Source organism: Oryx dammah, unplaced genomic scaffold, assembly GCF_014754425.2.
Source record: "Oryx dammah isolate SB20612 unplaced genomic scaffold, SCBI_Odam_1.1 HiC_scaffold_28, whole genome shotgun sequence".
Classification (NCBI taxonomy): Eukaryota; Metazoa; Chordata; class Mammalia; order Artiodactyla; family Bovidae; genus Oryx; species Oryx dammah.
This window is the reverse complement of record NW_024070212.1, coordinates 34,510,599-34,535,620: the sequence shown is the minus strand read 5'-3', so window position 1 is coordinate 34,535,620 and position 25,022 is coordinate 34,510,599. Positions and strand designations below refer to the sequence as shown.

The window sequence follows — 25,022 nt, the reverse complement described above, 5'->3', positions numbered from 1 at the left end:
GTTGTCACTTCACAAGGAACACTAAAAAGCTACCAAGACATGTCTAGACAATTTTCCTGAGCATAATCTGACTGTCATTCCTGTGGTTAATGGGCAACCATCACTGCTGTGATTAAATTGCCTTCATTGATTGAGCACTTACAGATGCCAAAGAAACCCACCTTTCACGAAATGAATTGTAGCCTTCCTGTCTTAGTTTCTTAAGCACTTGAGAGATTTCTCATGACTTACTCGTAGCCTTTTCAGTGCATATAACTGGTTATTAAATTCTTTAGTTGTCTGTAGAGAACCAAAACCAAGGTATTTGAACATTACAATAAGAAACACTGGGGGAAAAATAACATTTAACAATATACTCATGGACATCCCTTGGTGTTCAGGTATTTTCAACTTCAAAAATCTTATTCCAGTGAGCAATTTAAAAATCTTCTCTAAGCGGTTCCCATTTTACAGCAGTGGAATAGAAAGTGACTCACCTGGCAGCACCTCAAAACTTTTTAAATCACAAAATGATCAAGAGCCGGAATTTTAAGCAGCCGAATGTTAGGTAATAGAAAACATCTTCATGAGGGAAATAAGATCTCATAATGGTCTTGCTTGGAGAGGTTTGTATAGCTGCAGTGAGCATTTCTCCCTGGCACTGGCGTCCCCAAAGGAATAGAAACATTTCTGCATTTTTCTAAAATATTCAGCTGCACCAAGTACTGCATCGAACAGTCTCACAAGTTTGCTCTCTATGTGTCTGGCCAAACATCCTGAGAACTTTGCCTTGTATTATGCATGGCCCTCCACCTCCATACAAGTTTGAAAACACTTGGAAAGTCTCTTCCTGCCATCCTAACATCCATTCTCTTTGACGGATTACAAAGGCAAAGCAGTTCCTTGCAATGGAGCCGGATTTTCAATCATGGGGAAATTTGGAGCTTCTGCAATTGCTACTAAAATTATGATGCTGCCATCGTATCTCACTCAACAGGGGATTTGCAAAGAAAGAAAAAAAAAAAAGAAAGATTCAGTACCAAGTCACTGTCAAAATGCAGCTAAGATAATGGTCAGGAATTCAGCAGTCCTTTGCAGAAATTGCATGCGGCTTGAAATTCAGTTCAGACAAAGTAAAACATGAAAATTAAAGTTTAAGTTTCCAGTTTTGGTTGATCAGTGATCAGTAATTAAGCTGAAACATCATAAGCTCTGTGCATTTAAAATCAAGATACATTGAATGTATCTAATAACTGAAAATAGGATTTCATTCCTCCCAGGTTTTTTTTTAAACAACATGGTAAGCTTTAATTTCTCCTTAATTTCTCCTTTAATTTCTCCCCTCCCTACTAAGAAATAGGAAAATAGCTCTCAGTTTTAAATAATACAAAGCTAGAAATCTCTGAGTAAGGTACAGTGATTAGTTAAGATAAGCAGAGGGCTTATCTTCAAAGATTAAATACTAAAATAGAAATTTAATGATTCCTACATTTACCACCTGTTAGCACACTTTAGTGATGTGGAGAACGTCTGAACAGCTCATTAACAGCTATCATTTATTGACTGTGTACCATGTGTCAGACATTTTTATGGATTATCTCATTCTATTCTCACAGCAGCCCTGTGCAGTAGATATTATTAGCCCTTTCAGATGAGGAACAGGTAGAGAGGCTGGAAACTTACATGAAATCACCCAGCTAGTTAGTTGCAAAGCATGACTCTCATTTAGTTCTTATTCTCAACTCATGTTCTCACCCACACCACTGCCTGGATTTGGTGGAAATGATATAAATCCTTAACCGTTATTTATAGTGTCTATCATGGTGTTGCTTGTTTGATGAACCAACTAAATCAATAATAGTAATCATAGCAAAAATTGTTGATTATTGCACATACTACCTGCTCAATGCTTTGAGCTTTTCAATTATATATATAAAAAATATATATTATATATATATGTAATCCTTGCAACAACTCTGGAAAACAGTGGAAAACAGCCACAGAGAACATAAGCAACTTGTCCCAAAGTCACAGTCAATGAGTATAAGAGCAAAGCCTCGATCTGAGATAACCTGGCTCTTGTGCCCCTCATCTTGGCTAGGAGTTTTCATCTGGATACAACTAAATTCATGTCCACGTTTATAACATCTTCTGTCACATTCTGAAATGGTTCCATCACCTTAGCAGAGCTTGACAATGAAAGCAGAAGCTGAAAAATTGATGAAGCCCATGGTCGATATGAATACAACGTAATGTATTCTTGAATTATTCTGCATTCTGCTCAATTTACAGTTACAGAGCTTAATCCACATATCTGACGAGTAAAAGAGGACTGAACATGATAGTTATATGTAGTTAGTCAAATAAAACGACAAGTGACTTTCTACTGCTAACACATGCATCTCAACACGTTTAAAGAGATAGATGGCATGATGTAGATATATTTGCACAGACACATACATTGTATACTTGCTGCTTGGTGCCCAGAACACAAGCCTAGCTTAGTGTCTGTTTTGAACCACATACAAATGTTCATTAACCTTATAGGTAAGCACAAAATGTTCAATGTCATGAATCTGTCTTGAGCCAGCTGTTAAAGCTGAATGCTGATTTCCTGACTCTGATAAGTTAAAGGAGTTCTAGAATAAGCAAAATGGTTTCAGTGGTTGGATATATGTTTGGTTTTTTGTGTGTTAATTTTCTGATGATATGATTGTTATCAAGTGTTTTAAGTTTCTGAGATTTTTATATGATGTTTAAGATATCCTTTGCTAATAAATGTCTAACAGCCTTTCTTTATTGTTTTCTTTCTCTCCAGGTATCCCCAGTATTTCCAGTATTGGTAGTAAGTAAAAACAAAAATGAAAAATTCCAAACCAAGTCTAGGCTAGCTTGGCTTTGTTGTTCAGCTCCTCAGATCTATTTTCCCAGTGTCCATTTCTGATGTAAGAAAGTATTTCCTTTGTGACTTGAATTGTTGTGTTTGTTCTCTGCACAGATACGGTGAGAGCACAGATGAAATAGTTATCTATATAGAACTCCTCCATGGATATGGCAGTGCTACAGCTTTTCTATTTTTGATGAAGGCTACCTTTACAGAGGTGCAATTACTTACATAACTGTAACTCATTTAGCAAAAATATGAACAGTCCTATTTACCCATACTTAGTAACCAGCAAATAAATGGAACTCACTCCCGAGGACTGTATATGGATTTCTCCCATAATTTGGGAAAGCAGAGAATGAATGCCAATGAATACTTTATGCATATTTGTTAGCCCAAAGAAATTACTACAAAACAAGGGAGAAGGAATTTTATTAATGCATTAAACTTTAGCCTTTGTGAAGGCCTGAAAGAGGTCAGTTTGTGATCATTAGTCTTTCTGGAGAAATGAAGGAAAGAAAATAATCAGTATGTCCATTGCTCCCTCCTAAAATACAATGATCCATATTTTCCTGACTACTTAGGTTCAAGTTTGGTAGAGAAGGGATAAAAAAAATACATGCAAAATTTAGGAATGGGGCTACTAGAAATTCCCGCAAGAAATGTTTTAGTAGCGATATCAGCAATTGAAAAGAGAAGTCTCTCTTCAACATTCTGTTGAACATTTCTGTAGTACCTTTACAAAGACATTCTACCAGATACCATGGGAGAACCAGGCTGTAGCTCCCTCTTTACATTTAAAACAATGACACCCCAACACCAAGCTTGAAATGTTCACTAAGGAAATGCCCCATAACTTTTCAGAGCCAAATCTCACATATTTTAAAATGTTGTTCCCTTTCTCTCTGATGGTTAAAACCTTTGAATAGCTACTGAATAAGTGATTTGAAATAAAGTACTGAGGGAGCCTAGAATATGCACTGTAAGTAAAAAGAAGCATTTTCACTAGAGTTTAACCCAGTCTTTGTCATAAATGCTGGGCCACAACAGGGTGATGGAAGGGTAAAGAACAGCAGTAGGAGTATTCCAATACACAACAACCATTTAAAAAGCAGTAGCCTCATAATTTGGATAAAATAACTTCTTGCCTCTTATAAATGCACAATCTGGTCTTCCATTTTTTAAATCAACCCAGTTTACTTAAGCTTGTGAATAGGACTACACACAGATTTATTAATCACTAGACATGTTAAATGCAATGAACATCAGCCACTTTGTAAACAGAAATTGAACTAGCGTTCACATTCATTTAGATACCAGCCTAATGCTGCAGCTTCCTCTTTGTGATCTTGTTGAAATGACATCAGTGGTACAAACTTGCAAGTGAAAACTTCAGTCCTAATAGTCTAATTTTTCTGCTGTAGTATCTCCCTTGGCGTTTGCCTATCTACATAAGTACGCCACAGTGTGCTCCTTTCAGGCCTTGACAGTTGTGTTTGCACATGCATTCTGGAGCAAAAGGGAACCAAACGGAAGCAAGCTGAGACAGATGGTGATCTGACCTGTCAAAGGTTTCAGAAATGGATGAACGGAAAGTAGTTCTTTGGCGTTGGGGTGTGTTTCTGTTCCAAGTGTCAATCGTGTGTTGCATGGAATTTCTGACTGTTTTGCTCACTTGACATCTCATTCGGCCGCCTTCACCACATGCCCCATCTTTGAGCATCAGCAGATGTTGACCTTTTACACACTGAATCGGGAAATTCCAGTTTTATTTTGCTTTGTTTTATTTTGAAATCAGTGGTGACCTGAAAGGATGCTTTGTTGTGCCTTTGGAAAATGTATTAACCTTTATTCAGGAAACTAGGAAAATTTAAGTCCTTAATGTCTAACCAAAACCCTCTAACTAACAAAGTGATAGCTTATTCTCTGCTTTCGTGATGCCTCTGGCTGTTCTGCTAGGAGTGCAATGGGTGTTTCCTCAGATTTCTCAGGCAAATGGTATAAGCACTTCCAGGGGTCACCCAGCATCACATATGGCTAGCTTGCTTATTGCCTGGCTTTAAAGTGAAGAGATTTGCCATAAAACCATCAAACATGATTGTATCTTCTAGCCTGCTTCAATGGCATTTACACAGTCCTTATAAGGACTTATAAGGTGTTCTCCATGTGCAATGGTGGATTCCTTTACTCTCCAGTGGGCAAGAATTCATGCATAGATGACTCCCTGCCTGTTCGAGAGGGCATAGAAATGGGGTTACCAAGGTACAAGCTGGAAAAGAGAGATCCGCTTGGATTTTCAACTAAGTTTGGGAATTTACCAGGGCTTTTCCCTTTATCCCAAGGAAGAAATCAATGAACATAATTCCACCAAGTATATAGAAAGATGCCATGATAACACTCATGACATTCCCATCATCAGGGACAATGAATGATGTATATTGTGACGTAAATTATTGTTGTATGTAACCATAAGTTCACATACATTTGCTGTATACACAGTGATTAAAAATTTTGGAGGCCTGATAGGTTTAGTATAGATTTTAAACTGTCGACACCTATATTAAGGTTCAAATGCATGGACAGAGTGGTCATCCTTTCCGATCATCTGCTAAAAATGTTTTTGAAACAGATTTCCCATTAAGGTCATTTGTACCTGCTGTTGTCTGTTAGGAAATAGATTTCCCAATCATCCCAAAGGTACTTGATTTAAAACTCAGTCATTTTGATGTGCTTTGGCTGTGGCTGAAAAATTATTGGTGATATTGTCAGCAATTAATGAATCCCAAAATAAATCTGTAGCCATTTGAGCCTATGAGCTCTGTTTTTTCTTTACTTGATGCAGTAGTAATTCATTCAAGTTTCATTTTTTCAGTGTAAAATATATCATGCACTTATAAGTAAACATTCACAATTTTATCCAAGTGAATATTTGTTGATGCTGATGATCCAAATTAATATTTGATTTGGTGTGGATGTTTTGTTCAAGTGATAAACTAATCATTATAATATATATTATCTGATCTTTAGTCCTGAAAAGCAAGTTATTTCACAAATTACTCTAAACAGTATATTATTAAAAAATGGTAATTAGAATAACAAGAGTTGGCCTAATGTGCAAAGTAGCTTTGTGTGAGGGATTATCACCTAAAAAGCAAGTGATGGAGGTTAAAGATAAACATGTCAGAGGTTAAAGGTAGATCATCCACTGAAAACTCATGTCAGGAAACACAACTTTAAAAAACTTGAAAATTTTTAAATAAACAAAGCCATTTCTTAGACTAGCAACAAAAAAAAGATGTATGTTGACATTTTATGAACCCAAGTGTACATTGTTTCCTTAAATTACCTTCAAATGATTGACATCATGTTTTATAAAGTGTAAAATATTGATGGAAACATTTGGCTGTCTCCTCCTCTTCAGCTATTCAATTTGAAATAACAATTTACTTAAGATAAATATTCCACCTTCCTGCTTTCTCTTATAGTGAGCATTGCCTTCATCACAGAGTTAAAAATTCATCTCTAATTTGATTTAATTGGTAGGACCATTAAACAAGGGAAGTGGTACCTGCAGAGATCCATCAGCCTGTTGAGAAAGCTCAGAGATGTTTTCATACTTGAAAACATTTGATGCCAGTTGGAGACCTTATAAAAGTTGTTTCCCATACAGCATCCAAATATATTTTGTTCAGTACCTATTTACTGTAGAAACCTGGACTGGGAGGAAAATAACAAGGTTAATCATGTGGCCCCTCAAGGGTTATTAGTAATCTTGTTCATGCTATCCAGAGAGCTGCAGTGTTTGTTTGTTTTTTCCCTTTTCTTTAATACTTCTAAATCCCCCAAATTAAAGTTTCATTTGAATTGCCCTTTAGGTAATTAGGTTTTATATAATGAAGAAAAAAATTATCTGACTAGAGAGGCTATATGGCAGATTGTATGGTGTGCTACATTAATTTTGATCTGTTTGCTGATGTTCTAGAAGGAAAGCTAAGGTCCCAGGTGAAATGCCTTTGGGACTTTATTATATCATGTATCCAGTATTCTCATCACAGATCCATTTCATATTTGTGTAACTAGCATTTCGCATTCATGAAACCTTTGTGGTTATCCTAAAATTGAATGAACATTAGGACATAGCTGCTTCTTTAATCTTGAATAAATTAAATATTCCAATGATGCGGGGGTGAAGGAGTAGCACCTACCTTAAAAAAAATCTGAGAGGTTTAGTCATGTTTAGCAAACAGCAGTTGCCCACCTTGATCAGATTAGACTTTTTTCATATATTAGCCTTTTCCCAGATGTCTTTAGAATGCCAAGCCACTTTTTAAGTGTGAGCTGATATCTGTACCTTTGCTGTTATCTCCTTGTGGGGGCATCTGAAAATTCCTAGCTTAAGCAAAGATTTACCAAGATCTCTGAAAGGGCCTATAATGAACTTTCTCAAACTTGTAATTGTGAACTAAGAGTGAGGTATCACCGAAGTCTTCTTGGAATATCAGTAGGGAGCTGGCCAGCTAACTGTTCCACTTCCTGGGAGATGTCCCCACATGTCTACAGAATTCCATTTTACAAATGGTGACTCTCAGCCTCAAAGTGTCCAAGTAACTTGTCAGATATAATAGGGCCAGGAAGGCCTGTCTGACTCCAAAGGCTCTGCTGGTAACATTATACCAAATGGAAGAGGTTAGAAAGAAAATTTCTATATTTATTGACTCCTACCTCAGACTCTTTCCTATCTAATACATTGACCCGTTTCTGTGTGGGAAATTTTAGTGTCCTGAAGAAAAACCGAAGTTCATTTTCGATACCTTACTGTGTGGTCAACAGAAACTACATTAAAATGTGCCCTTCCTCTACCACCATCAATGATAAACATCCTCAAAAAGCTGAGGAAGAGGGGAAATGTGAGATGTTATTTATAGAACATGGGATAGTTCATGAAGTTTAGCTATGCACATTGTGAAACTTGCTTGTACATAGTCTATGACAGTAAAAATTCCAAATGTTTTATTGACATAGCTGCTTAAAACAAGCAAACAAAATTCTGTATGTTGTCGTGAGGACAGACTGGCACTGTCGCATTAAACTTTGTCTTCCCAGCAGGTTAATGACGCTGTGTTTCTGAAAATAGGCAGCTTACTGTAAAGATGGTGGAATTACGCCAAGGCCCTAGGGGTTCTTTATGAAGAGCATAGAGTTTGCTATGCATTCCTTCATAGACATCAGTAATGTTTCCAAACCTCACTGAGGAGCAAGAGCCATAACTACAAATCCAAAGGGACCCGTGACTCTGTCTCCACCGATGTTTTCCACATACACTCCTGGAAGGAGAATGTTTGATGAAGGCTCACGAACATCCTCCCAAGCAGTGGTACCCTGCTTCCCACTGTATTGTAGAACCAAAATATTATGTAAAAATTAGTGTTTTTAGGAAAATTGAAGAGCACTCATACAACATCATCATTTTATAGGCAATGCAACTAAGGCTTAATTGAATTGTCAAAGTCATCTGGATAGTAGCCAAGGCAGGATTCTAGTTCAGCGTTCAGTTTCCAATCTAGGACTCTAGAATTCATTCACCTTCTCATTTAATTAAATGACTAATGTATTAAATACTACACAGGAGACTATTCTAAGGGGGAAAGTACATGGAAAAGCATAGTCACAATTTACTCTGGTTTTAAAGGGTTTCCACAAAATGCTTTGGAAGCTGCCTGTAATTCATGCTAAGTTGGTACATGTAAGATAGAAGACAGTGGCTTTCTGATGTAAATGAAGTGTTCTTAACCTTCTGGTTCAAGCTTGCCTTTCAGCTTGATTCACTGTGGTGTCAGCAATAGATGGTCAAGTTTAGCAATTCTAACATAGTTCTCTCCAACTTACAGTGCAGAGCTTTCCTTGGGGCACAGAGAAGAAAATTTTTCTTCCAAAGCCTTATTTTTATAACTAGAATCTCAGTTTTTCTGACTTTAAAGTGCCACAAACCAAATTGTAATGTAAGAGTTTTCTGAGTCTCCTTAATGAGGAAAAAAAAAAGAAATTCAGGCAAGATATGTATTTGATTAATAGGCTAAACTGATGTGCTCCTAAATTTAAAGAAACTCAGAAATTTGCATATTATCTTTGTGTTAAAAATAAAACCTTTCCCACAGTATTCCAAAATAATTTCTGTTGCTTTCTGGACAATAGTATTAATCAATGTAGGCCCTAGCCTAGAACCAGATTATTCCCTAAAGTAAGTTGTATCTTAAATAAACTTTTTTATATATCTGAATCACTTGCTTTGGGAACAGTTAAGGTTACAAGAAATAGGGGAAGCACATTATAACCCCTACTTCAGTTTAGTAAGAACTGTTTATGCTACAATAATTTTTTGTTACAACAGCAACCTTAAAGAGAATAATAAGAGCTAACACAACATTGAAAATCGACTATGTGTGTGCTCAGTTGCGTCTGACTCTTGGTGACCCCATGGACCTCCACACTTCTCTGTCCATGGACTTTTCTAGGCAAAAATACTGAAGCTGGTTGCCATTTCCTACTCCAGAGGATCTTCCTGACCCAGGGATTGAACCTGCATCTCTGGCGTCTCTTGGATTGGCAGCAGGTTCTTTACCACTGTGCCACCTGGGAAGCCCTGTGCTTCAACTATACTTTAATTTAAAAAAAAAAAAAAAAAGAGCCAACATTTCTTGAATGCTCAGTACAATTACAAGCAAATATTAACTCACTCAGCCTTGACAACAACCAGCAGGTAGTGTCATTATTCTATTTTACATGTAAGAAAGTTTAGACACAGAGAAGTTAAGAAACTTGTCCAAGCCATAAAACTCGGATTTAAATCCAGTCCTACTTCTATTTACATGCAGCATATCTTAAATAAATTTACCCTCAATAGATATTGCCTAGGCTTGCCAAAGATGTAATTTGAAAATTTAGCAATGACGATAGAGTAATAGTATATGATGGGCATTTCAGATATTCTTTTTCTTTGTAAAGGGGGGATAGTTTTGGTGTATGAAATCTTTGGTCTCCATATTCACCGAGCTAAGGTCTTTTGAGATCATCAAGACATGTTTAGTCTATTTTTCCCGGTTTGTGGGATCAGGATCCTTGAGAACTAGGAATTTCCATAAGAGGCTATTTTTGAAGGATTGGCCATCTACAATCCCATTGGACACATATGATGATCCTTCCCCTTACCTCAGTAATAATTTCTCAACCCCAAAGTGGGTTTCACTATGACAGTCACAGGTCCACAGTTAAAATGTGTAGCAATAATTTTTCCTTCCACACAAGGGATTCTTAATCCCCTAAATCCCCTAGATTCTACAAAGAACATGTACTTCATTCCAATGGGCTTTATCCTTCCATAAATTTCAGCGTGACACTGCTAGGTCATAAAAGAACCATTGGAGTGATAAAACTTAATGGCTGAGAGAAAACATAGACATCTTTTAGTCCAGCACCTTTACCTTCCAGATAAGGAAACTGAAGTCCAGGGAATTAACTGCCTGACAACTACTTAACAGAACTGGGACCAGATCCTTTAACTTCTGATTCCTAATACTCTTTGCCTTGCAACATACTAACACTTTGAGACCTTCATATGGACACAAAGATACTCCTTAGTAAATTCATGAAAGAATGAAATTTTAAAATTCTGCAATAGTTCACCTAGAGGTAGTACCAATGCTTTTGATGTGTTGTAATTTTTTTTCTGTTTGCAGTTTCTTAACTATTTGAAATCAATGGCCACTGGCTAAAAATTCTCAGAAGCTTCATGTTATGCAAGGACTTTTATTAGAATTGAATATGATAACATAGAATTTGTCTTAATTATACAATTAACTTACCCTCCAATGTGCCTAATTACTTCTTGGAATTAAACGTTAGTAATATTGATTGAATATTTATATGTGCCAGGATCTTTGAGTAACAAGAGTAGCCAAATAGTAACTAGCTAATTTAAAGTTTTCTTACTTGCCTTTGCAGTTATGAGACAAAATAAAAATTCAAAATTTTAAGATGAGATATTAAATTTGAAAATTCTATGATGAGCAAATATTAAAACATGTACAAACAGTATCATGCTATAGGAGTTAAGGGTCCACACATTTCAATATTTTTTCTCAAGACATTTTTCCTCCCAAGGAAGAGATATCACACATGAAATTTTGTCCCACTAGAGACATGTATAGATTAGATTAGGATTTCTAAGTGAATGCTGGTGGTTGTGAGTTTTAATTTTTCAGGAAGGTTAGGCATCCCACCCAGTGAAAATCATTTGGAAAAAAGAGTCTGTATTTCTAAGAAAATAGAAAAGCTACACTCTCCTCTTCCCCAAGAAACTATCATAAGTACATAATACAGAAGAAAATTACCTTCTAGGTAGGAATCAGATTGTAACTGAGGTGTCCCTCTTGATAATTTCATATAGGTCAAGCAGTTAACAATTCAAAAGTAGAATCACCTACATTAGTTTTTTATATATGTACGAAGATCCTCAATATGGAACCTCAGTATCTTGGAGGAAAATCATACAAGAGTATAAATATAAAATATAGGCATAAACAAATATTTATTATATTAGAATATGGAATAGAACTTAATTTATAAAGTTAATTTTTGAAACTCACTTCTAAATTGGTTTAGTATAAAATTTTGTCTTCCCTTAAAATTTCTTGGCAGAGCTTATTAGCAAAATGATTAATTATAGTATTACTTTCACTTCATCAAGTAAACCAAGCCACTGAATACTTAACATTAAACTTGCAAGCAGCACCCCCACATATGACCTATATTTACCTCTCCTACAGAAAAAGATGGAGAAAACCATTTAAGAGAACTCAATTGTTCCTAATTTGATGCTAATAATATACATAAATATATTTTCTATATAAAACGATAACAGTGATTTGAAATTTTTTGTAAATAAACAATTTCTAAAAATCACTTGTTTTTCAAAGTGATTATCACAGTTCAAGTAGGCTAAGTTGCTTCTGTTAATTCCATTTCTTCCCATCACCAAAGTACTCACATGGAAAGTAATATTCAGTCAATAACTTGCATATCTTGCCTACATATTACCAAATATCTATTTATTTAGTAACACCTACAGATGTGGAAAATTATTGCATTCTTTTTTCATAACTTCAGAATTCATTCTTTTTTCATAATTTCAAAATTCATAAATTTTGAAGATACAGCAATATCTAACCCTTTGCTTTTACGTGGATGTAACATACACACAGAGCAACAGTAGAGCAGCTTTTCTAATAAATATTAAAAAGCCAAAGTTACAGTGAAAGTTCCATGTCTTGCAAGAATGTTATTCACTATAGTCTAATTATGAGGAAAACAGTCTGATAATACCTTTTTACAGTAGCCTAGCCACTTGATCAGAGAAGACAATGGCACCCAACTCCAGCACTCTTGCCTAGAAAATCCCATGGACAGAGGAGCCTGGTGGGCTGCAGTCCATGGGGTTGCTAAGAGTTGGACACGACTTCACTTTCACTTTCACTTTCATGCACTGGAGAAGGAAATGGTAACCCACTCCAGTGTTCTTGCCTGGAGAATCCCAGGGACGAGGGAGCCTGGTGGGCCGCCATCTATGGGGTCGCACAGAATCGGACATGACTGAAGCGACTTAGCAGCAGCAGCAGCAGCAGCAGCAGCCACTTTATATCAATTACTCAGTTATTAAATATTTCCTTCTGGAAAGCTTTGCCCTTTCTCAAAGGGATTGAAGTTAATTACAGAGACAAGAAATAGACATAAAATTTATCCACATATCCATGAAAAATAAGGAACATAGGAGGTCACATGCTATAGCAGTTTAGAGGCAAGAACTCTCCTTGTGGACTTGGATGGCCTCAAAGGATCACACTAGAAATATAGTTTTGAACTGATCTCAGTGAATGGCAGATTTGAGTCATGAAATGGCTGCTTTAATAGTTATGTTCTATGTACCTTAGCAAAAATAGTTTTAAAGCACTCAATCCTAAATCTGGTTATTTTCCTGCTTTTCCAGTCATTTCTTTTAAACATGGGTGAATCTAAGGAAAAAATAACATTAATTCTTAAGTTAACAATGTTTATCATTATTTCTGGATTGGAATCAAAAACTTTAAGAGATATAGTTTCAGTTAAAAATGTCATGAAAACATATACACACCCATACATACAAACCTGAGATATGATCAGAGTACCTTGGTCTGTTTTCCTTAAGCCAGAATTACCAGTAATCCTTCTCTTTCTTTCTCTGAGAAATTGGGTAAAAACAAATAGGAAATAAATCCACTTCTTTGCAGAGATAATGGCTCACACTTAAAACATACCCTAAAGAATCTCTTCTGAAGACTAATGTAACCAGCTCATATCTGTAAATATAAATTGCAGAGAATGGAATTCTCAAGTGAGAAATTATTTCTTTCCTGTTATCTTCCAGTTTCAGGCAGCAGCTTTATATAATGATTTGAATTGCTGAAGTCCCTATTTAGTTATTTGTAAGAACACTCTACTTTATTACAAAAGTTAATGCATATAGCCTTGTTAGGGAACGGGCTATATATTTAATGTCCATTCAATGTTTTGGGAATCATCAATTGCTTGCTTTTGTCTGGTGTGGGAGTCATGTTGTGTTAAGTGCATCACAGCCAAGTTAAAGAGCAGATGTGTGGTTTGTGTCTTTGTCCATTTAGTTTTCTGTTTACACCAAAGGGCATTCTAGCTGAATATAACAAACCCTGATTTTTCCTGATGCATACAGATCCTCCAAAGTTTAATAGGAAATGGCCGAATATTTCTTCCCTTGAGGTTTCTAACCCCAAACAAGGTAGGAGCATGTCAAATTCCTACTGATATAAAATCCCACGTGTTTAGGGGGAAAATCCCACATTCTATTTTTTTTAAGCACTAAATAAGAGCATTATCATCAATGTCATGCCTTCAAAAAAATCATAACTCAAATATGTTTTCTAATATGAAGTGTCCCAGAAGTATTATAGCAACAAGTGTAGAAAAGATTAGATGGCACGGAAGCTATAAGAACCTTTATCAAGTTTACATTGAATGTCAGCCAGTCCCAAGAGAAGTCTAGTGTTTGTTGCCGTCACAGTGGGGAGTATAAATAATCCATCTTAAAAACTTTTGAGTGGCTCAGGTGTCCTCACTGACTCACTTTTGCTTTGCTTAAGTAAACTAACTGGTAGTTTAGTTGTATTGAGGGTTAAGGAAAATAGTGAAGGCAGTACTGCAACCCCGAAGAGACCTGTTTTTTGCTTTTTTTAAACTATGGTTCCATATTGATTGACAGGAATTTGGATCTTTCTCTCCCCCTGCCCCCTCCTCTTCCCTTCTACATCATAGTATATTTTCTCTGTCGAGGCTTTCCCTCTTTTAATTCTGTATCAATTAATAATTTCTGTTAGGATTAAGAACAACCTGTTTTCTTTCTGTCCTTAGAGCAGTAATTATTTTCTGACTTCTAACATCATAAATAAATAAATAAAGGAAACTGAAGACAGCAGTGTGATTACAGAGGAAAAAATAGAACTTTTAAAAACTGGCCAATCAAATTCATCAGATGCAGTGTAATGTTAAAATTACATTAACATCTAGCCTATAGATATATATAGCCATGTATAAATAGTTCATATTAATAGAAAGTTGTCTTCTTTTGCATCCTTTCTTCTCACACACACAAAAAAAGGCACATCTTTGGCTTCCACCTTCCTTCGTTATATACAGGATGTTCCTTTTAAGCTCTAATGAACACAGATGGAAGAGGAAATGAGCAAAAGGAGAGACCAGGAAATAGCTGCTAAGCAAAACAAAATATATTAGCAATTTGTTGAGGAGTCAAATTGGAAGGGCTGCTTTTTCAGTCCTTGATCAGAGTGATGAAATCAAGACTGTCCTAGATACATGTATTACTAGCAAATAGAATTAACTTAATCATCTGCTCCAAATGATTTTTTTCAAATTTCTTCATACGTATGTGGAAGAAGAAATACAGATCAAGCTCACCCCATTAGTATAATTCTGTGAAGACTGTGGGGAGGTTTAGCGCCTTTGCTCCTTGGCAAGTTCAATAAGAGCATCTTCAGTGAAATGTCACTCAGTATTTCCCATTGAATTTCATAGCTCAACAAATTATACAAGACAGGATCTAAGACTTAACACTTCACAGTGAGTTTTCTGCTGAACAAGATTATGCATTGTTGAAAACTTGAGTTTTGTGCTGAACAGGATATGCATTGTTCAAAACCTGAAAGAGACCCTTTTATTATTTTTGCTACATTTTCTGAGTGTCACAAGACTAAAAGCGTTCAGAAATAATCTTTAGTTAATATTAGTTGCAGTTTTTAGAATGTAGATAATGAGTTCAAATCAATTTATTTGAGAGATGCACAGTTGAATACAGTGCTTGAACTTGAAATTTTAGCTAAAAGTGTGCTTTTTGTCAGAGGTCAGTTCTGTGCAGGTGTAATTTATCTGGTCAACATCTGCAGAAAGCATCAAGCTCTATCCTGTTTTTGCTACTTTCACAAGTGACTATTCATGAATAACTGAAAAAGAAAAGCAGGCAAACTTAAAAATTCCTGCCATTAACAAACTGGTATCATAAAAGTAACAATTGTTAGGAAAAGACTACATTTTTGAAAGACAGATTCCAATTGACTCTGAGGCTGAGATCCAGGTTCTGCTAAATGGTTGACCATTGTTAACTGTTCTGTGATGTCTAATCAGTTCAGCAAAAGTAATTTAACTGGTTTATATACAGATGAGCTACTGTTACACAGAGAGAAAGACATGGTGAATTGAGTTAATGATGTTACTAATTAATTCAACAACTCAACTACTATTATAAGAGAAAGACAGTAGAGGATCCTAATATCCATAATGTTATTGAAATAATCTGCATAACTGGATTATTTATTTAAATGGTAATTCTTTTTGCATCGGTAAATAAAGCTTCCAAACTTTATTAACAACGAAGTCAAACCATTTTCAGCCAAACACAAGCTTTCTCTGTGATTGAAATAAACTCCCAGAGGCAACAGATACAAAGAGTATCTACTTTTCAAGTGGGTTGATGATAAGTAATTACAATTTGAACGTTTCTCTGTTGTTTCTAATGTGCTGTTCATTCTTTTAAACCTATCCAGTTGCTCCCAAATTAGCTTTGTCAACAGTTTCTTCTGTTCAAGTTGCAAACCACAAGAGAGGTAGGAATTCTTGGATTCATACAGTGATTTCATGGTGTTATGTGTTGTGAAACATTGCACTGTATGAATCTGGAATATCTGTGAAGTGTACCCATCAGCTTATTGGTGAGGCATGTTGATTGATAATGATCAATGCATCAAATAGTACTGAGTACTGTCAGAAGAGGAAAAAAAGCTTCACTTGGAAATTTGACTGCTGCAAATTTAAAATGCTGCAATATTTGTTTTCTGAAAGATTAATGTGCGAATCAGAATTATAACACTTTAGGTTCCTGTTTAGAACATGAATGTTAGAGCTATTAACATTGTTACTCATTTGCATTGAAACTAAGGAAACTCACAGTGAGTTTCAAGAATGCTTTTCATGAGAACAGAATGGTAGGTTCATGTATGGTGCCCATTTGACAAATGACATACCTTGGAATTTCCACTTCCCAACATTCTTTGAATGGAATTTGAACAAATACCAGTGAAGAGCTACACTGGATTTAGCGTTGATTATGACCCCAAAATAATTGTTACGTTACTTCTTCAAATGAAAGCTAGCAGAATCTCGTCTGTGACTCATGAATGGCCCATTCCAGCTGGCATCCGTCATCACATCTTCACAGACTGAAGATTTTTCAGGAAACATAAAGACTCCTGTTTTTATTTCACCATTTTCCTTTAAATGTCTTATGTGACAGGTGTCTTGTTTTCCATCCTTGACTGTTGGGTACATGTCATGTTTCTTTTGGGGGGGGTGGTTATTTTTGTTTTTCATAAAACATCTCTTACAAAGAAATGTATTTATTAACAATATATGAATTTGGTTTGACCCACTTGGTGAAAATGATAATTATAGCTTCCCTATTCCTTACTGAAAAGAGTCAAATCATTTTCCAGATTTTAATCAACTTGAACTGGTCCTGGTGGCATATACAGTAAAGGAGGGAGCTGGGCCGAAGATGGGAAAGGGAAACAGAGGATTTAAACCATGTCTTAAACTTTCCTCACAATGTGCTTTTTACATAGCAAACACTGACAGTGCCCTTTAAAGGGGTATCCAGATGGGTTTGAAATTTGGAGAACTAAGTTCTTCAGGAACAGAGCAGGCACCTATTTGGGCATGTGTGCATAGCCTGCTGCAGTCATTGACACCATGGTAGTGATGTCCCTCCTTACCTATGATAGGCAGACCTACAGAGAAACCAAGGAGATGAAGGAGAAAGGAACCGTTAGAACCTTTACAGAACCCTTCTCTTTTCTGTCATGTCAAAGACTGCATATACAAGAGGCCTCTTGACTTGAAATTTGACCCTGCATCATTGAATCTCTAGTTTCTTGGGCATCACAGCACTAATGAGATCTGAACACATCTCCTGAGGCAAGAAGAAGCCACCTAGTGAATTAGAGATATCATAGAATAATCCACACTGTTATCAAATAATATATATGGAAGGGCTTCAAAAGTTACATAAGGTTGCAAGACAGGTTTGGGGGTGAGGTAGGACCCAGGAAAATGCTGCAGCCTCTTTATTCCCATGCCTGGGGGTGGCCCCTGGAGGCTTGGTGACTCTGCTAATGCAGTGAAGGCAAACGCTTTTTAAGAATTACCCTTCTTTCACCTGAAGGCTTTTCCCCAAATCTCTCTTTTTGAGTGACTCAAATTAATTTTCACCAGCTCTGACTTTGAATAAGCTTTCCTCACTTGGCCCCAAAATTTATGGCGGCAGGAGGAGAAGGGGCAAAAGAGGATGAGACGGCTGGTTGGCATCACCGACTCGATGGCCGTGAGTCTGAGTGAACTCCGGGAGTTGGTGATGGACAGGGAGGCCTGGCATGCTGCGATTCATGGGGCCGCAAAGAGTCAGACACGACTGAGTGACTGAACTGACTGACTGATGCCACTTTCAGGGTCCATTATCTTATATTCTGTGATGTATCTTGTATTACAGTACGTAGGTAAAATAATAATGAAATTGGAGGAAACATGGGGAGTAGTAAGAAAGAAGAGACCAAGACATTTAACCCTTCTCCTAGTCTTAATATTCTTTTTCTTTCATTCTTTCTCTCTAACCTTTCTTCTTTTTTCTGTAACTCCTACCTACCGAGGCCTTCCCCAGCCAATTCCAGTCAGAAAGTCTTTAAACCCTAGAAGAGATTTGGTTCTCTCCTAATCTTTAACAACTTTGAACTCTCCTTCTACTGAAACACTGCTAGCTTTTATTGCTCTTAACGAGCCAGTTCTCAGGGCTTCCTGGGTGGCTGAGCGGTAAGGAATCCACCTGTAACGCAGGAGGTGCAGCAGATGCAGGTTCGGTCCTTTGGTCAGGAAGAGCCCATGGAGCAGGGCATGGCAACCCACTCCAGGATTCTTGCCTGAAGAATCCCACGCACAGAGGAGCCTGGGGGACTGCAGTCCATGGGGTCACAAAGAGTCGGACATGACTGAAACAACTTATAATGCGTGCAGCGGCCAGTTCTTAGGAAACATATCATCGTAACTGCCTTATATGACGTCATGTTGTCAGATGGAGGGGTTTGCTCCCCCAGGGGACTCTTGGTTGTCACAGCTTAGGAGTTGCTATTGCCTCTAGTGGGTAGAGGTCAGGAATGCTTCTGAATAGCCTACATTTAGGGAAACCAAGAATGATTTGCCCCAGATGTCAGTAGTGCTGAGGTTGAGAAACTCAGAGCCCTACTCTTCAGGCCTGGGCCTCATTCTTGTTGTCCCCTGGTATAAGGTGGTTCTTGATCAAAATGCATTGCTGTACCATAGTATGCAAATGTATTAGCTTGTCCACATAACAGTAGTCAAAACATACCTGAAAAATAAAATAGAGTCTACAGTGTGATTTGAGATTGAAAAGCTGTGTAAAACCATAGCAATTTTTTGAGAATTTCCTTTTTCCTACTGAAATTGATCTGTATAGACATATAGTCAACTCTCAGCTAAAATATTTACTAACTCAGTTACAGGTTGATATATGACTGCTGTTTTTCTGAACTCTTTAATATATGGAATATAGCCAGACTCTTATGGCTTTTGAAATGAATGTAAGCATAACCTTCCTCTGTGTCTTCCTCTGTTTTCCAAAAGAAGATGCCTCAGGATCCTCACTGATTCACTGACTCATTGATTTATTCATTCAACATATTTTGAGTACTTAGTATATGCTCAGTGATGTGTTGAGTTCTGTTTACATCTGTGAACAAAATGGACACACTCTGCATGCATGTATTTACATTCAAAATATAGGGCAGAAATTTTAAACATAATTTTCAGATACACTAAATAAATAGGAGGAGGGGGAGATTAATGTGTTTGAGTCAGGAACTGTTATTTCAGATAGTCACAGAATTTTCTCTGAGCAGAGACCTAAAAACAAAGTGAGGCAGCAATTCACAGGGAAATCTGGGGGAGGGGTAGGTCAGAGGAAACACCAAGTGCAAAGGCCCTGGGGAGGTGCTTGGCATGTTTGCAGAGCAACACAGAGGCATTGTACAGTGAGCGAGAAGGAGGGTGACAGTAGTGAATCCCTGGGAAGCCAGGCCCCATATCAGTTGGGAATAAATGAACTGAAATTCTGCCTTTTATTCTGAATGAGGCAGGAAGTCATTAGGATTATGGGCAAAGGGATGTCATGACCTAATCTATGTTTGGAAACAGTTACTTTGACTGCTGTGTCGGGGAGACCATCACACGGATGGAAGCCAGGAAAGCAGTTTGAGAATGACAGCAGTAATCCAAGTACTAAGGATGAGATGGTGAGATGTAGAATGTATTTTCAAAGAGTAGTCACGAGGATCTGCTGATTGGTTGGTTATGGGGGTAGGGAGGCGAAGGGAATGAGAAAAAGATTGGTGTCAAGAACGACTCCAGGAATTTTGATCAAAACAATTGGTGGAATGGAATTGTCATTTATCAAAATATAGGGCTGGCTGCTTATATAAGTAGCAGATTTGAGAAGGATAACCTATGAGCTCAGCTTTGAACATGTTAAAATTGAGATATCTATTAAATGTCTAAGTGGAGACATTAAGAAGGCAGTTGCATATATCAGTTTGGATGAAGTCTCACCAACTAGCTGGGAAGTTGGTCTAGGCTGGAAATAACTATTTTGGAAAAGTTAGGTGGCACAGTGGTGAAGAATCTGCCTGCCAATGCAGGAGAAGCCGGTTCGATCCCGGGGTCGGAAAGATTCCCTGGAGTAGGAAATGACAACCCGCTCCACTGTTCTTGCCTGGAAAATACCATGAACAGGGAACCTGGAGAGCTACAGTCCATGGGGTCACAAAGAGTCAGACAGGACTGAGCAACTAAGCATGCACACACACACAGAGTATACTGTTGCTTTATAAAGTTATGAGGCTGGGTTAAAAAACCCAGCTCTGGGTTAGCCTAAAGAGCAAATAGGTACAAGGTTTGAGCCCTCAGACATTTGAGAAGATACAAAAAAATGCAGAAGAAGGGGGAAAGCAGTGATAGGTGGGGAAGGAAGTGAACCAAAAGAGAGTGGTGTCCCAGAAGCCCCCTGATTCGGAAAGGGTTGCCATAAAGCCCTGAGGGCCCTATTGAAGTTTATGGTCATGAAGTGAAAGTGAGACTTGTTTTGAAATAGTGGAAAGAGGCTCAGCCACATTTAGCTGCTGGGGTATAGACATTGAGAAGTAGAGGGTTGGATTTAACCAGGATCAGATTTCCCAGGAGTCTGTAATTGAGGGTGGGAATTTGGGGATGAGGAAGATAAGACTACATAAAAGGAAGTGATTATAAGGATGGGCCATGTACTCTATACTTTGTAAAAAAAGGGAAAGGATGAAATGGTGGGTACGTGAATTAGAGGACCAGTGAATTATGGACTATTAATATCATCCCTTCTGGATCTTAATAAGATTGTGCAGCTCTAACTGTATCATTAATGATCATTCATGGATTCTGTGCATGTGTGAAAAGACTAGTTCCTAAAGAATGGGAAATTAACAGAAAACTGAAAAGTAATATAGAAGTTTAATAATTACATTTGAAATGTCTTGAATTTATATAGTGCTCTGGTGTTTTTGAAATCCCTTTCAAATATCTTTTTCTCATTTTGCATTCTCAAATATACCATGGCCAGAGAAGACAGATTTATCAAAGTCTCAGAAGAACCTTAGAAGTTTTAAAGGAATAAGGTTACTATTAGCTTGTTTCTTAGATTTTAAAGATATTTAGAATATCCACGTATCTTCTGAAACATGCTTATAATATTGAATGTTTAGCTGTATGTGGTTTTGTATATAAATTATTTCTATAATTTATATTATTTAAATCTCCTGTCAAAATTGATAAATTGGTTTTCAAATGAGACCCAGAAGCAAATAGTTAATGTCATATAAATGCATATTGTTTATTGCATTCAAAGAATAGTAGGTAACAGTGAGTTTCTAACATGGATTGGGTCTTTATTCAACTTGAATGTCTACAGACATGTTTTTTTTGGAGGATAAAGCTTTGTCAGGTGAGGTCCAGCATGTAGTGCTGGCTGCTGGGCAGATCTTACCCAGAAAGGAACCGTGTTATGAAACTTCTCCAGCCCTGTTCTCACCTGTTCCCCCATGCTATGTCTTCGCACAGTCTATTCTTCTCACTGGTAATGCTCATTTCCTCCTTTTTTTAAAAAAATAAACCTTACCTGCCCTCATAGAATATTCAATTTTAAGTTAGTTTTTCCTAGTTTTCCTCAAGTTAAATGAATTTCTCCTTATATCACTTTGCATATCTGTGTGTGTGTTGCTGAGTGTGTGTGTGTGTGTGTGTGTGTGTGTGTGTGTTTTAGCACATCCTCTTATTTTTTTTCTAGTTATCTGAGCACATTTGTCTTACCTTAAACAAGCATCTTGACAATAAGAACTTACTTCTGTGTGGTTCTGAAAAGTTCCTAGGATGAATTTATGTACAAAAAAGATTCTCTTGAAAAACCTCTGGATTAATTGCATTAGGTGCACGGAGTACTAACCTAGGGCAGGGTTGAGTGAAGAACAAAAACCACTTAGGGGCATCTTCTAGAGAGGGAGAGCCTGAGGCCCTGAGTGCCCACTCCTCGGGAAATCCAGGCAGCTCTGAAGGAGTCCTTGGGAAGCAATTAGATCTGGGATGTGGCTCTCCTCCCTGAAACTACTGCTCTGGGTGGCTCCAGGCCAGAAAGATTCTCCCTGTTCCAAACCCTCAACTAAAGAAAGTTGGAGAAGCCCTTTGGGTTTCTGAGGGAATCAGAAATGCTAGCCTAAACTAGGTTGAACTCAGGGAGATATAATGTATGGGGGTGAAATGTTTGTCTTCTAAGAGAATTTAATTTGGTGATACATAATTTTATGATTTTTCTTGTTGCTGTTATTATTATTAATTTGGCATGACTTAGACTATTTGCAGGATTATCTTACCCCACCTCCCATATGGCCTCCTTCCAGAGCTCTCCTCTCTCTGGTTCCTCCGAATCCTCACTCCCACTCTGCATCCCCAGTACACCAGCTCACAGTGACAAAGCTGGCCTGCAGTAAACAAAGGGCCTTGCCTTCAGGAACCTCCTGTTCTTCTTGCCTTTCTCTTAAGCACCTGGGGTCGCTAAGATGCTAACCCTATTCCTGAGTATCTCCCAGTCTTCACTGTTTCCAGTGTCTTCCTCTGCTTCTATCCAAATTTGATTTCATTCTGATGGGACCTTGCCCTCAACTCTCTGCTGTAATAACTGGCTGTCATATAAATGAATCTATACCATTCTGATGAGTGGCAGATGTTAATTTAAAATAAAAATCCAATCACCCTTCTTCCTTATTCATTTTGATGACACTCATTTTTACTCTGGTCATCAAATGCAGTGCTTCCAAAATTTTGTTCTAGGGCAAAAGAGTAATTCAGCACTTTACATTGTACCTAACACATAAACCAACTGAATAAATTACTTATTGCATGAATGAATGGGCTCAAATAGTGACTGTTTGGCTTCCTGGTGGGATAAAATAAAAGGCAGACATTATTGAGAGGGGTATTTTTAGACAGACAAGGTTTGCAGTTTCATAGTGGACCTTCCTTATAATTGTGAGCTAGGCCTAACCCCATATTTTGAGAAGACAAAACAGATTCCCCACCAAGTTACTTGTCACACTTTCTTTCTATCTGATTTAATAACTAGTGCACCAGTAGGGGCTTTTTTTCTTTTTTTTTTCTTTTTAAAAAGTTGAATTAGATTAATAACTTGCTTTGGTTGAGATACAAGAGAGAGACAATTGAGTCACTCTCCACCCTTCCGCAACTCCTTGTCCTAATTATCACCATCACCCCTAACCCTCAGAGGAACCTCCAACATTTTGAGAAGACAAAGAGAAAGCTAAGGGTACAGCAGCTGCCTGACTCTTATTTTGGAGTAGACTTAGCTTAAAACTTGCAAGAAAAGAAAATCTTAATCACACTCGTTTCATACCAATAATCTCCCTGTTTCTTATATTCTCTCTCACACACAAGCAAACATGCAGATTTGGCCTGATGAAAGGATTACAAAAAGCCATATTCTCTTCTTACCGATTGGAAGGAACAAAAATAAACAGCTGTTTAATTGTCTAGACTCGTATTAAATTTGCCGTGATTTCTTCTATGAAACTCTGACTGAGTTACTATCCTGACATAGTTGACAGTACAGCTCTAAACAAAGGAGTCGTGAGTGATGGCAGAATCAGGCCTTAGACGCTGACAGTCTTTCCTCCTCTTTTAAGACTGCAAATATGAAGAGAAAATGAAGGAAGTGATGCAAAGACAGTGAAGCTTTTAATGTGCAAAAATTAGACTTTTGCATCATTGGAAACAAGCTTTCCCAAATTTTAAAAGGTGTACACCTGCAAATGCTTCTGTTCATATTGTCTGCCAAGAATTAACACCCTCTGATCATGTTCTGAATGTCCAACCTTTCTCTCCTGCTTGAAACAGATGCTACTTCCATGCCAGTCGTAACCACCTGTGGTCACCGTGTGTCATGTGGAATCACATACATGTAATGCCATTCCGCCATCTTTTCTCCACTTTTCATTTTATCTGAGCATGCAGTGTGCTGATACTCTGCAACTGTATACACTCTGTATACATTTCTGTTCTTCCTTGCAAGATTGTGAATGCTTCGGCCACTCCAATCGATGCAGTTATATCGATCTGCTAAATACAGTCATTTGCGTGAGCTGTAAACACAACACTAGAGGGCAGCACTGTGAGTTATGCAGGCTGGGCTACTTCAGAAATGCTTCTGCACAGCTGGACGATGAGAATGTGTGCATAGGTCAGTTCCATTATAATTTCAGGTATTGTTCTGTGCCTTTCAAGCGATGGGGAGCTATTGAAGGTGGAGAGGCTGGTGGTTTGCACCACAACTGAGCCAGAATGAACGTTCTTAATGGAGAAAACCTCCTTGTGGTGGACTTGAAATTCACTTGTGCTGGTTGAAATCATAGTTGGGGGATGTATTTTGAATCCTTTCTTTATTGTTGCTTTAAAGATGATGAGCTGAAAAATCATGTTTAAGAGGTAGAGAATTTTCTTTTTATTTTTCTTCTTCTTTGTTTTTGCATGAAATCTTAAAACCTGGTCATTTCAACCTGATCTTAAAGTCTTGAAGTTGTACATTCTGCTTTCAAAATGTAAACTCATTTTAAGAATTTTAATTATAGATATGGGAAACTAAGACACAAGCTCTTGTAAATAATTGGTAAACCAATAATGATTTTAAATACTGCCATTTAGAATTGAAGCCACTAGGAATTGGTAATGTAGAAGTTTACTTGACTTTTCCATCCACAGTAATGAAATTCCATTTATTGAATTTTCCTATAGCCCAAAAGGAGAAGCAATTTTTCAAAACTGCTCAAGGCAATTGATTCTTTTAGTTTCCAAAGTACATGAGCCCTGGAAAAACAGG

At 37.3% G+C, this 25,022-nt stretch overlaps 1 protein-coding gene across 4 annotated transcripts in view; it reads left to right on the top strand.

Annotated features, from left to right (window-relative positions):
* The window catches only part of NTNG1 (netrin G1), a 373,322-nt gene that overhangs the window by 291,979 nt on the left and 56,321 nt on the right, over positions 1–25,022 (top strand). For 3 of the 4 annotated variants that reach the window (XM_040232188.1, XM_040232186.1, XM_040232189.1), the window contains exon 5: positions 2,798–2,824. In XM_040232188.1, the coding sequence (XP_040088122.1) occupies positions 2,798–2,824 (27 nt within the window). Of the gene's footprint in view, positions 1–2,797; positions 2,825–24,218; positions 24,387–25,022 lie in introns of all 4 variants that reach the window. The other variant, XM_040232190.1, reaches the window with a different exon arrangement.